Source organism: Leucoraja erinacea, chromosome 7, assembly GCF_028641065.1.
Source record: "Leucoraja erinacea ecotype New England chromosome 7, Leri_hhj_1, whole genome shotgun sequence".
Lineage (NCBI taxonomy): Eukaryota > Metazoa > Chordata > Chondrichthyes > Rajiformes > Rajidae > Leucoraja > Leucoraja erinaceus.
This window is the reverse complement of record NC_073383.1, coordinates 41847564-41860837: the sequence shown is the minus strand read 5'-3', so window position 1 is coordinate 41860837 and position 13274 is coordinate 41847564. Positions and strand designations below refer to the sequence as shown.

At 43.3% G+C, this 13274-nt stretch overlaps 1 protein-coding gene across 5 annotated transcripts in view; it reads left to right on the top strand.

Annotated features, from left to right (window-relative positions):
- Positions 1-13274, top strand: part of LOC129698918 (putative malate dehydrogenase 1B) — an 85608-nt gene that overhangs the window by 1869 nt on the left and 70465 nt on the right. For 4 of the 5 annotated variants that reach the window (XM_055638354.1, XM_055638353.1, XM_055638356.1 and 1 more), the window contains exons 2-3: positions 966-1078; positions 6909-7043. In XM_055638354.1, coding sequence (XP_055494329.1) covers positions 966-1078; positions 6909-7043 — 248 coding nt within the window. The remainder of the gene's footprint in view (positions 1-965; positions 1079-6908; positions 7044-13274) is intronic. The other variant, XM_055638357.1, reaches the window with a different exon arrangement.

The window sequence follows — 13274 nt, the reverse complement described above, 5'->3', positions numbered from 1 at the left end:
GAGGGGTCGGTTGGGCTGTCGGCCGACCGGCGGTGCAGAAAGCGAGCAGGTGGACTGACGGAACCAGTGCAATGGGGGTGCTGAACGCGGCCCGGGCGGCGTGCAGGGCAGTGCTGCTCCCTGCCATCATCACCAGGATAATCCAGTAAGGCATGCAGGCGAAGGTGGACGCGCTGAGTGGCCACACGTACGGAGCTCGCAGCCGGTCCCATAGCGGCTCTGGAAGGGGGGTGAGTTAGGGTTAGGCATTTTCCTCTCAGTGGAAGATGCCTTAGCCTTCCCCCAGCCTGGCACTGCCCCAGTCCCACGATGGCCGTGACCCTCACTCTGCCCACTGGCAGTCAGTGGGGTTAAATAAACGGGGGAACCCACAGGGTCTGCTCTCACCCATTAATTAGGCGGGTTCAGGAGCCGGTGAAACCCGGGACCTCTGCAGCAGTCTCACTCAACATGCACACTCACAATTATATTCATCATATTATTTTTTATATCATATAATTAAGTATAACTATATATATATATATATATATATATATATATATATATATATATATATATATATATGTGTATATGTATATATATATATATATATATATATATATATATACACCCCGAGATATATTAACATTGAGCACTAAATCCCACTTACTTTTTCTATCTAATTTTCTAATGAGCAACTTCATTAGTGTGCAACTTTAGCCACTGATGAGTTATGAATTCCTTCTCAATTGTATTTTATCTAAATCTGTGCCAAATTTCAAGTAGATACCAGACACGGGTCACAAAAAAAAAATTCTAGATACATTTTCAATGCTCGGCTCACGGCCTATTTCAAATCATCAGCAAACTTAAATTTCTTTAGTTGTTTTGAAAAAAATGTTGTAAATGGGTGAATAGAGTTTGGATCAAAAACAGGACCTCTGATTTTGTTTTTCCTGACCCTAAAAATGTTTCAATTGTTGCAGGGAGGACAAATTGCCCTTATTGTGCCAAGTGTGAAATGGTGGCAGATTATCTTGCGCAAAGTTTGCCAGATTTCAATGTTCATAAGATTGGCATACACCCGGAAAATTGGCAGGTGAGTTACATCCTAACTCTAAGCAAAATGTAGTAAATAAATGGAGTGCCCCATGAATCAATGGTTAATGCTGGGTTGGATCAAATGTATTGATCGAGAGGTCAAATGCATTGTTTTCTGTATTCCCATGCAGTAGATCCACCAGCTAATAGTTAGCATGATTTAGCCCAGTAAACTAGTATATTGTACTTTTCTGCTAGGACCCCAGTTTAGCTGGAAGTTATGTGACAGTCTTTTCTCTGCAGGAATGTTAAATGCTCATTTTTAGGGCACTATAGTCCTTGAATGAATGTAAAAACAGTTCATGACTTTCCTTGGTGTTTCTTCAAAATGCCTACGAGTTATGTCATACGTGATAGGAATAGAATTAGGCCATTAAGCCCATTAAGTCTACTGCGCCATTCAATCATGGCTGATCTATCTCTCCCTCCTAACCCCATTCTGCCTTCTCCCCATAACCATTGAAACCTGTAATAATCAAGAATCTATCTCTGCCTTAAAAATATCCACTGACGGCCTCCACAGCCTTTTGTGGGAACAAATTCCACAGATTCACCACCTTCTGACTAAATATATTTCTCCTCGCCTTCCTAAAAGAATGTCCTTTAATTCTGAGGTTATGACCTCTAATCCTAGATTCTCCCACTAGTGGAAACATCCTCTCCACATCCACTCTCTCCAAGTTTTTCACTATTCTGTATGTTTCAATGAGGTCCCCCCTCATTCTTGCAAACTCCAGCGAGTATAGTCCCAGTGCCGACAAATGCTCATCACAGGTTAACCCACTAATTCCTCGGATCATTCTTGTAAACCTCCTCTGGACTCTCTCCAGAGCCAGCACATCCTTCCTTAGATATGGTGCCCAAAATTGCTCACAATATTCCAAATGCGGCCTTACCAGCACATTTTGGAGCCTCAGCATTACATCCCTGTTTTTGTATACAAGGCCACTTCAAATAAATGCTAGCATTGAGTTTGCTTTCTTTTTGAGTTGCTGATGTGAAAAATGTTGCTTTGATTTCCAAGGTTTAATGGAATTTTGCAGAGACCTTTCAATGTGTAGAAAACAGGGCTGCCAACTCTCACGCTTTGAGCGTGAGACTCACTCATTGCAGCCAATTCTCACGCCCTCACGCTGAAGACTCACTCATTGCAGCCGATTCTCTTGCCCGTGTGTGTGTCTGTCTCCCTCCCTGTGTGTGTGTGTGTGTGTGTGTGTGTCTGTGTGTCTGTCTCTGTGTGTGTGTGTGTGTCTTCCTTTGTGTATGTGTCTCCCTGTGTGTCTATTGTCACATCCTGGCCTTCGACAGGGCTGCCAACTCTCACGCTTTGAGCGTGAGAGTCACGCATTTCAGCCAATTCTCACGCTGATGACAGAATTCTCACGCTGTCTTCAGTCCCTGCCCAGTCTCTTTGCGTCACATCACAGCGATCTGTGCAGTCTGGGGAAGCGCGTCAGTTGGCGGCTGTGAGTGATGTCGCATCTCTTCTCTTCTCTTTCTTGGTTGGATGTGCAACCGCCGACAACATGAAACAGCCGGAGATAGAACTAACCAGATGAATTGGTTGTAAAACATGGGGGGGATCGCAATGAGGACAAACATCTAGGACATGGTTCGGCAACCTACGGCACACGGGCCGAATCCGGTCCGTAACCCGAAAAACCAGGGGGTTTTTCCAATTCGTTTTTGCAGGGTCGGGGCAGGCGAGCCGACCTGAGAACTGCAGCCAGTCCCTGGGACGCGAGCTGATCTGGGAACGGCAGCCAGTCCCTGGGCACGCAGAATGCCAACTTGATCATTATGGACAAATTGGGCCAGTCATGTACATGTTGTATAACTCTGACTCTATGTAGACTGAATGGGCTTAGAATGACAATTTAAGCAAAATTGCCCTCACTTTCCCCATTTTGATTCTTGAGATTAATATCCCTTTGCCCTGTTAACAGCGTTAAAATACTTATGAGGTAGAGTCGGGAAAGGGAACATGTTATTTTTTTTTAGTTTGCTTTAATTTGTTAGTTGATTTTTTGTTGACTGCCATAATTTCTGAAATGGTCTTAAAGTAACTTAACTGTTATAAACCAGTAATAAGTGATTTTTGTCCAAACAATTGGAACTTGCATAAAATGTTTGCATTATTAGCAGGGCTGCCAACTCTCATGCATTGAGCGTAAGACTCATGCATTTCACAAAATTCGCACGCTCTCACGATGATCACAAAATTATATAATGAGAATAGGACCTGTTTTGCTTAACAAATAGTGTAGGAAGGAATTGCAGATGCTGTTTAAAACTGAAGATAGACACTAACAACTAGAAAAATTCAGCAGGACAGGCAGCATCTCTGGAGAGAAAGAATGGGTGATGATTCGAGTCGAGACCTTCAGCCTGAAGAGGTTGAAAACCAGCCATAAAACACAATGACTGGACATGTGTGTTACCCAACTTAGGGCAGAAATCAGAATCATGTGTTCATCTTTATTCACGTAATACCATAATAAATATATTACAGAAATTATTTTAGTGGTGGCACGGTGGCGCAGTGGTAGAGTTGCTGCCTTACTACCACATGGGTTTTCTCTGGATATGTTAATTGGCTTCTGTAAATTGTCCCTGGCATGATGGATGGAATTGGTGTATGATAGATTGCTGGTCGGTGTGGACTTTGTGGGCGGAAGGGCCTGTTTCCATATATATTTTTACATGTATATCTTAATTTCATTGAACCATATATGATTGAATATGTGGCATTATTTTCGTCTTGTTTCTATATTCAAAGGGTAAGGTTGAAACCGTCTGAAGAAGGGTTTCTTAGAAGAAGGGTTTCCCTATTTCCTTCGCTCCATAGATGCTGCCGCACCCGCTGAGTTTCTCCAGCAATTTTGTCTACCTTTGATTCTCCAGCATCTGCAGTTCCTTCTTGACAAGGTTGATTGATTTATTTGTGCAGAACAGTGATGGAAGTCCGACCATTGCTTTGTTTCTCTGAGTTTTTCTATATATATATATATATATGCATAACAGCATGAATTATAATCTGATTCCCATACATGAATATAGTCATTCATGTGCTGCACCTGTTGATCAGAGCCTGGCTCTATGGTGGAATGTAATTAGGAATGTAATTTAGCCTTACCTTATTCATACCTAATCCAATTTAAAGCATAAATGTTGCATTCAAATGCAAGTTAAAAGACTCGCTACAGTATGCACCAGATTGCACAATTTCAAGCTGAAAAATGCAAAAGCTCCCTACCACCCCCAGGTAAGAATGCACTCTTATGCTATATTGAGACTTTCGGGGCCTGGTTCAAATTACGAAGGGTGGAATCATCCTTTTCCTGGAAGGCAATATTCCACTGTCTTTCCTCCTTCATTAAGGAAGCACAATAAATGCTTCATTCCAATGGCTGACTTCATTCTTCAAACATACAGTGCCCTCCATAATGTTTGGGACAAAGACCCATCATTTATTTATTTGGCTCTGTACTCCACAATTTGTGATTTGTAATAGAAATGTCTGTAATCAATTTAATAAAGGCCATTTTTATACATTTTGGCTTCACCATGTAGAAATGACAGCAGTGTTTAAACATAGTCTCCCCCCCCCCCCCAATTTCAGGGCACCATAATGTTTGGGACACATGGCCTCATAGTTGTTTGTAATTGCTCAGGTGTGTTTAAATGCTTCCTTAATGCAGGTATAAGAGAGCTCTCAGCAAGTAGTCTTTCCTCCAGTATTTCTATCACGTTTGGAAACTTTTATTTACGTTTATCAACATGAGGACCAAAGTTGTGCCAATGAAAGTCGAAGAAGCCATTATGAGACTGAGAAACACTAATACAACTGTAAGAGACATCAGCCAAACCTTATAAAAATGGCCTTTATTAAAATCTGACAATGTGCACTTTCACCACTTGTGATTTCTTCTATTACAAATCTCAAATTCAGGAGTACAGAGGCAAATAAATAAATGGTGCGTCTTTGTCCCAAACATTATGGCATTGTATGTTAGTATGTATGTTTGAAGAATGAAGTCAACCATTGTGGAGTACACAGTCCCAAACATTATGGAGGGCGCTGTAGAAGTGCAAGTTTAAAGAGAAAATGAATACTATCCTGCCTCTTGCAAGTCGCATCTCTGCTGCCTCTTTGTCCTTGACAATCTCCTTCAATAGTACATGTAGGCCTGCTAAAACGTGACAGTTGTGTTTCTAAGGAACCTCGTGTTAAAGTCGTATTAGAAAATGAATTGTAACAATGAGGAATAAGTGGTTAAGTGCTATAGAACTTCAGATTTGCAATAACGACGTTTGCTTTCCCCTACAGAATTTTCAAAAAGAAAAAGGTCTTTCTAATAGTATTTGGCTTATTGTTTTGCTGCAAACTAAAATTACTAGAGGCTGCATGTCACAATGTTTAATGGAATATCATTGCACAAGTCTCAAATGAAATGATCGTCAATTTCAAAGGCCTCCTGCTGTGATACTGACAAACTGTGTTCTGAACAGACAATGGTGTGTGATTACTGTGGGGAGGGTATTAATAAATATTTTTGCCTAAGGCATTTTTATGTGAGATGGATTCTTGTTTTGCTTGCCAATTGTTAAGTAACTTTTAAATAGTTCTCTAATCCCCAATCAAAATCACATTATAGATTATTCAGTCTTCATAATACTGATAATGTGCAATAATTAATCAATCACATTATAGCCAATTTGCAGTATGGAAACATTAGTTATAGCAGAACTTAATTTATCAAGCTCCAGATCAGAGTACTTTGGATAATTTACAGGGTAACATGGCACCAAATGATACATACGATATGGCATGGTGGCTCAGCGGTAAAGTTGCTGCCGTACAGCGCCAGAAACCCATGTCTTGATTCTGACTACGGGTGCTGTTTGTACGGAGTTTTTACGTTCTCCCCATGACCTGTGTGGGTTTTCTCCGAGATCTTCGGTTTCCTCCCACACTCCAAAGCCATACAGGTTTGTAGGTTAATTTGCTTGGTATAAAAATGTAAATTGTCCCTCGTGTAGGATAGTGTTAATGTCGGCACAGAGTTGGTAGGCTGAAGGGGCTGTTTCCGTGCTGTATCTCTAAGCTAAACTAAATAAAAATTCATGGCAAATGGGGAACAGCAGGAATTTTAGCCACAAGAGGAGATTTTAGTAAAATAAATTAGGTAGTGAAAACACTATAAATTAAATCGAGAAACAGCAAACAACACATGACTGATAAATATTGTTATGAAGCGTGCAGATGCAAATGTAAATATGAGGGATAGACAAATACAGAACGTTGGAGATGTGTGCAACACACATGTCTGTATAATGCATAATATAATTTTCATGTAAATTTTGAAAAACTATATAACTAGAGTGGTGAAGGCATGGATTTTTGGAAATGTAATTGAAATGGTTTTCCAAAACAATTCACTTATCTTAATTTTTGACAACCATAATTTTTGAGGCTCCAGCTTCATTTGCCTCGGGTCAGTTTGGGCAACTAATTTATCGACTGGCCAGTGTTACCTGCAGTTTTGTTCTCCCAAATGTAGTGGATGGGGAGAGTCCCGAAGCAGCAGCCGCATTAATTATATTGTAGACAGCCCAGAGGGACTTAAGCAAAGACAATTCAAACGTCATTTTAAAATAACTACATTTAATATAAAGAAAAAATATTTTCTGCTCTTGTAGTGACAAATTCTTTAATTACAGTTTTGTTTAGCATTATATATTCCCTCAGCTATTGGTGATCATGGTTTAATATTGAGATCCAAGAAAACAAATATATTACGTTACTGCATTTTTTGTTTATTTAGTCATGGCTTCAAACAACATGTACTGCAAATAACTGGGAGCATGAACACTCCCCAATCATATGGCGAGAACTTGTGGACCGTGGAGGAAAGGGATCACTATTAGGTGGATTCAATGAATTTATGGAGTATGTGCAGGTAGGATGTTCATTCATTTGCAAGTTGGAAATATGTTAGATATTGAATTAATTATATCATGTATTTCTGAACTGCAAGTGCCAATGCTTTGAAAAACAGCAGGATCTGTACATAACTAAAACTCTGATCTTGTCTTCTTCTCGTTTTGCATTTGTTTTCTATTTGCGCAAAAACGGTACACAATTTTTCGCCACCTTACTCACCACTCTCCTGTGCTACAAGGGCAACAAGTTTTTTTCCGATCTATGGTATATTTATGGTATATATAAGTTATTGTTTAAAAATCGTAAAAACCGCGAATGTGCAGATTCGTCTCCTCTCCTGACAGTCGCCGCCATGCTGATTGTTCTCCACTCCTGTCAGTCACCAGGATGATGACGTCTCTTCCTGCCCCATTGCCGCGCTGATTGGCCGGGTCCGATGTCGGGCACGGGCGGCACCCGCCTCGCCCAGTGAGGAAGCTGAAGAAGAGGAGTGAGCATCACTAACCCTCCGCTGGCTGGAGCTGCGTATGCAGGCCCCTACGTGGTGCCGAGCGGCTGAGCCCACTTCACGACCGAGCCCACTTCACGGCCGAGCCAACTTCAAGGCCTCCGTGGTGCCCAGCCTCTGGCGCCGTCGGCCGCTTTGTCCGATCAGGACTTCTACCCGCGAGGACCCTGACGGAGCAAAAGGGGGAGGTGTGGAGTGGGGGATAGAGCAATAGGAGGGTGGTAGGGAGGGAGAGGGGGAAGTGGGAGAGGTGAAGATGGAGAGTGGGGGAGGAGGGGGAGTGGGGGAGGTAGGAAGTGGGGAATAGAGGGAGAGGAAGGCAGTGGGGAATTATGGAGGGAGGGTGTGAGTGACTGAGGGTGGGGAAGGGAGAGGGAGGGAGAGGTGAGGGAGGGACTGGGGAGGGGAAAGATCCTGGGGAGGTGAGGAGGGAATGTGGGGGGATTGAGGGAGAGGAGAGGTTAGGGAGGGAAAGGGGGGAAGTGGGGGAGATGAGGAGGCAGAGTGGGAGAGGAGGGGGAGTCGGGGAGGTAGGGAGTGGGGAATAGAGGGAGAGGAGGGCAGTGAGGGAGGTGAGGAGGGATAGTGGGGGGGGGGGCTGGGGAGGTGAGGAGTTTGGGTAGAGCGATAGGAGGGGGGTAGGGAGAGGAGTTATGGTTGGAGGGAGTGACTGAGGGTAGGAGAGAGGGATTGGGAGGGGAGGAGGAGAGGGGAAAGATGAGGGGGAGTGAGTGCTGGGGAATTAGGGGAAATGAGCTGCGGCTGCGCAGTTGGGGGCTATGCGTGAGTGGTGGAATATTGCGTTGGGGGAAAAGGGTGAGTTGTGAAATATTGCGTTGAGGGAGCAGACCAACAGGCCTACACTTTGTCTAGTGACATCTAATCCTGGCAGTTCGTAGACACCTTGTAACTGTAGAGTATGTCTACTTTTGTGGGTTAACATATGCGGTGACTTAGCACCTTGTTTGCTTAAAGAGCAGGGGTCAACAGTGCATTCTTTTATTCCACTGTACTGTGAAAAGCTCCCTCAAGTTTACATCTTTCCATTTGCGTTTGGTTTCTTCTCTCGTATTTGTTGCATGATGTTCATCAGTAGGGGCATAGGAACAGGATGCGGCTTTTTTGTTCAAGTGCTTATTTCACCATTCCGTATCATGGCGGACATGTGGCTCATTAACATGGACCCACCTTTTCCCTCCACCCCTTTATATCTTTGTTTAAAAGTAATCCATCCTTTAAATCCTTTAAAAATAACTATTGATCCAGGATCAATTGCCATTCCTTAAAAAGGTCCAAATATCTGCTCATAGACTTGTTTCCAACAAGATTCCTGACTAGAAGTTTATAATTTTTAGCTTATCCTCTTTGAGCCAGATTCTCCAACTGGAGAAAAACTTTTTTATGCTCTACTCAAATTTTCCCCAAATATCTTGAAAATATAAATCAAAGCAAGCTTTCACTTTTTAAATTTTAGTGAATATAACCCCAGTTTCCTACCACCCTTCAGTACCTTCTGCACCTTCCGCCCTATTAACATTTACATTCAACAAATCATCCTTCTCGCTTTCTGAAGCTCTATCAACATAATGGCCAACTATAAATTTTCTTCCTCTCCTTTTTCAGTATTTCAAAGCAATCGCTACCTTCACAGCTCTTTTGCCCTTCTTCAATCCCCACCTACTATTCCCTATTGATTGGCATTTTCCATGCAACTACATGGGGCAAATTACCTGTTCTATCATCTGTTCTCTTCCACCAGGGATTCAAAAGCAGTTTTCCAGATAAGGCAAAGATTAATTTCCACTTCTTCCATTTAATATACTGCCATTGATGTTTAAAATGTGGCCTCCTGTTTTGAAGAAACCAAATGCAGATGGGGTGATCGCTTTGTAGAGCACTTGTGGCCAATTATAACTTATGCTGCCATCATATTCCTGAATGTGTAAATGAAAATATCTCTCAGCTTTCCCTTACTAATAAGACTCCTGCGTCTGAACACAGTGTCATTCCCTATGCAACAGACATGAGCATATAATTTTTATAATAGAGTAAGGGCACTATATTATGGGTGGGACATTAAATTAACTTCCCATCTGTGTTTTTAGATTTTCACAAAACATTTCATGGCATTATTTCAGAGGATTTCCCCATTCTACTAACAATATTTATTCTCGATAAAAATAACCAAAGTGAATTGTAATCAGTCACCTTTCTGTTTGTGGAAGCTTTCTCTCTGCAAATTGGCTGCAAACTTTCCTACATCACAATGTTTTTAAATATTTGTTTTTCTGGTATATTTTCCACCGGTGTAGGTTAGGGTCAACTGTATTTTGATAATGATCCTGTAAAGATATTGGGACAGTTTGCTATATTACAAGTGGTAGATAAATACTAGTTGCTATTATTACGCACTTTGGAATGGTATAGGAACATCGGTAACAGGGGCAACAGTTAGCAATCGACCTCTCAGGTCTGCTCCGTAATTCAGCTGTTATGGCTGATCCATTCTTGGACTCAATACAGTTTTCCTGCTCTCGCCTTATATCCCCTGATTCTCTTGTAGCACAAACATCTGTAAATGTTTTCCTTGAAAATATTAATTGACTCCGCCTCCACAGTTGTTTGGAAACACAGTCCATTCATTATCGTTTGTAAAGTCAGGGTTGCGCAGCGAGGACTCACTGGTGAGGACTGCTTTTAGCTTCAGGAAGGCCTACTGTTGTCCACTAAATCATCTCCAGTTGGTCAGGCCTGAGAGGGGGGCTGCCACTGAGGAGAAAAGAGGGATAAAACAGTGGCGATAACCTGTAAACAACGTAAAGCCATTAGCACTCCCTGAAGGCACAGCAGGTGTTCCTCCCAATCCTCTGAGTGGATGACTACATCGTCCATGTGGACCGTGGTATAACAGTGGTGGTGGGGGAAGATAATGTCTATCATATGCTGATGGGGGGGCTGGGGCTGGGGCTAGTGTACTGCCATTAGCTGTAGGTAGTTGAGGTTGTTTTCTGTTTAGCAGAGGGGTAAAGAGGGACTTGCCAATACCTTTTTTGTCAAATATATGTGACAATATACTGTGATTTACCTAATCTCTATGACCTCATCCACTCAGAGGATGGGAAACCTTTGAGGAGGCGGTGATCGTTGCAGAACATGAATGTACCATCAGACCTGGGGACTATTACGATTGGGGTGAACCAGAAGTTGGGTGATTTCTCTACTACATTGACTGCTCTCATTTTACTCGACCTTGTCCTCAATGGTGCAACTGCATGCTTCTGGGACTCTGTGGGGCTGCTGATGGACTACCTCTCCAGGGTTGGTGTGTAGCTCATGGAAGATGACAAAGGTCTATCCAGGGATCAACAAGAATACGTCCTTAACATGGACCACAAGTACAGCAGCTTGTTGCCAGGTGGTGGGGAGAGAGCTGGTCCCTGATGGCGAAAGATTCTCTAACCTGTGCATCCGTTAAATTCTCAGCCCATGCTGTGAGAAAGGGAGAGGGTCCAATCCATTTAAAATAATGAGATTCACATGATAGATCTGCACCCCTTTTCTACTTTCGGGCAGTTGTACCTTGTACATCACCGGCACAACCCAGTCTGTGATGGTATAGGGGTCCTGCCAGGTGACCAGAAACTTGCACTCAGCATTCGGTAGTATCAGGACTCGGTCGCCAGAGTGGAATGCACGGGGCTGGGTCAGCTGGTTGTAGATCCTCTGTTGGGTTAGCTGGGCCTCCTCCATGCGTTTTCTTATGATCGGTGTTATCTTAGCGATATATTCCCTCACGCTGAATGTGCTCGATCAGCGAACGATGTGATGATCGTTGTTACTCCCATGCTCTTTATGTGCTATCAAAGAGTCCCCGGGGGTGTTGCCCATATATAATTTAAAAGAGGAAAATCTGGTGGAAGACTAGGAAACCCTGACGGCACAGAGAACCTATAGGATTTTCAGTTCTCAGTTTTGCCCATCCTCAGCCACCTCCTTTTGGAGCTGAGCTTGTGTTACGTTGAATCACTCCACAATGTGGGTGGTGAACTGAGGTGTGTAAGTGGTGAGCGCAGAGGAGCTTACATTGGCCATGACCCCGGAGATGAAGAAGTTACCCTGGTCGATATGCAGGTCCTTTGGGAGGTTGAATAGGAGAACCTGTTCTCGATCAAAGGCTTTACTTGTGGCCTTCCTAAGGGGACTGCCTCAGGGTATTTGGTTGCATAGTCAAGGTCCTTATTCATCAGTCACTGAAAGTAAGCATGTAGGTACAGCAGGCAGTGAAGAAAACAAATGGCATGTTGGCCTTCATAACAAGAAGAGTTGAGTATAGCAGCAAAGCGGTCCTTCTGCAGTTGTGCAGGGCCCTAGTGAGACCACACCTGGAGTATTGTGTGCAGTTTTGGTCTCCCACTTTGAGGAAGGACATTCTTGCTATTGAGGGAGTGCAGCGTAGGTTCACCAGGTTAATTCCCAGGATGGCGGGACTGTCATATGTTGATACAATGGAGCGGCTGGGCTTGTATACTGTGGAATTTAGAAGTTTGCGAGAGGATCTTATTGAAACATGTAAGATTATTAAGGGTTTGGACACGCTAGAGACAGGAAACATGTTCCCGATGTTGGGCGAGTCCAGAACCAGGGGTCACAGTTTAAGATTAAGGGATAAGCCATTCAGAACGGAGATGAAGAAAAACTTTTTCACACAGAGTTGTGAGTCTGTGGAATTCTCTGCCTCAGAGAGCGGTGGAGGCTGGTTCTCTGGATGCTTTCAAGAGAGAGCTAGACAGAGATCTTAAATATAGCACAGTCAAGGGATATGGGGAGAAGGCAGGAATGGGGTACTGATTGTGGATGATCAGCCATGATCACGTTGAATGGCGTTGCTGGCTCGAGGGGCAGAATGTCCTACTCCTACACCTATTGTCTATTGTCTATGATGAGTATATACTGATCACCTCGGGCGGATTTAGGAGGCAGCTCTATCTAGTCCATTCCAATGCACTCGAAGGGCATCTCAATGAGGGCAGCAGTACCAGGTGGGCTGGAGCTGGAAGGTTTGGTGCTGTCTTCTGGCAGTCTGGGCACCTGTGGCAAATGTTCTGTACCTCGCCATAGCAAGTGTAATCTGCTCCCTATATATTCTGTAGTTTTCTGGGCACATAGATGCCCTCCTTGTGGATGAGTGCGAGCCAGTTCCTTTACAGTGTCTATTTTGTTTAAGAAGGAACTGCAGATGCTGGAAAATCGAAGGTAGACGAAAATGCTGGAGAAACTCAGCGGGTGAGGCAGCATCTATGGAGCGAAGGAAATAGGCAACGTTCCCTTGTTACTTCTGCCTTGACAGTGTCATAGTCAGTGGCCGGCGCTTGGGGCAACTAAAGAAATACGCCTCCCCAGTAAGATACAGAGCCAAGATGTACATCCAATTCTGCACTCTCACCTTTCTCCCTCAACAGTCAATTCAAATGTATACAAAATTGGCTTCCACATCATTTTGCTTTGTAAGGTTTGTGAAATATCCACGAGACATACATACACTACCAGCCACATCCTGGGATGCATGCCTTCACTGATATTAAAGCAGCAGTGATTCCATTACTCTCTACCAGTGTGACATCAGGGAAACACCAGGTCAACACAACTACACCTTGGTCGGGAAAACTTACATGAAGAGGTTTATTTACCAATTTTTTAAAAAGGAACAGTTCCTAGTCCATATGGAGGCACAGTCCCTCA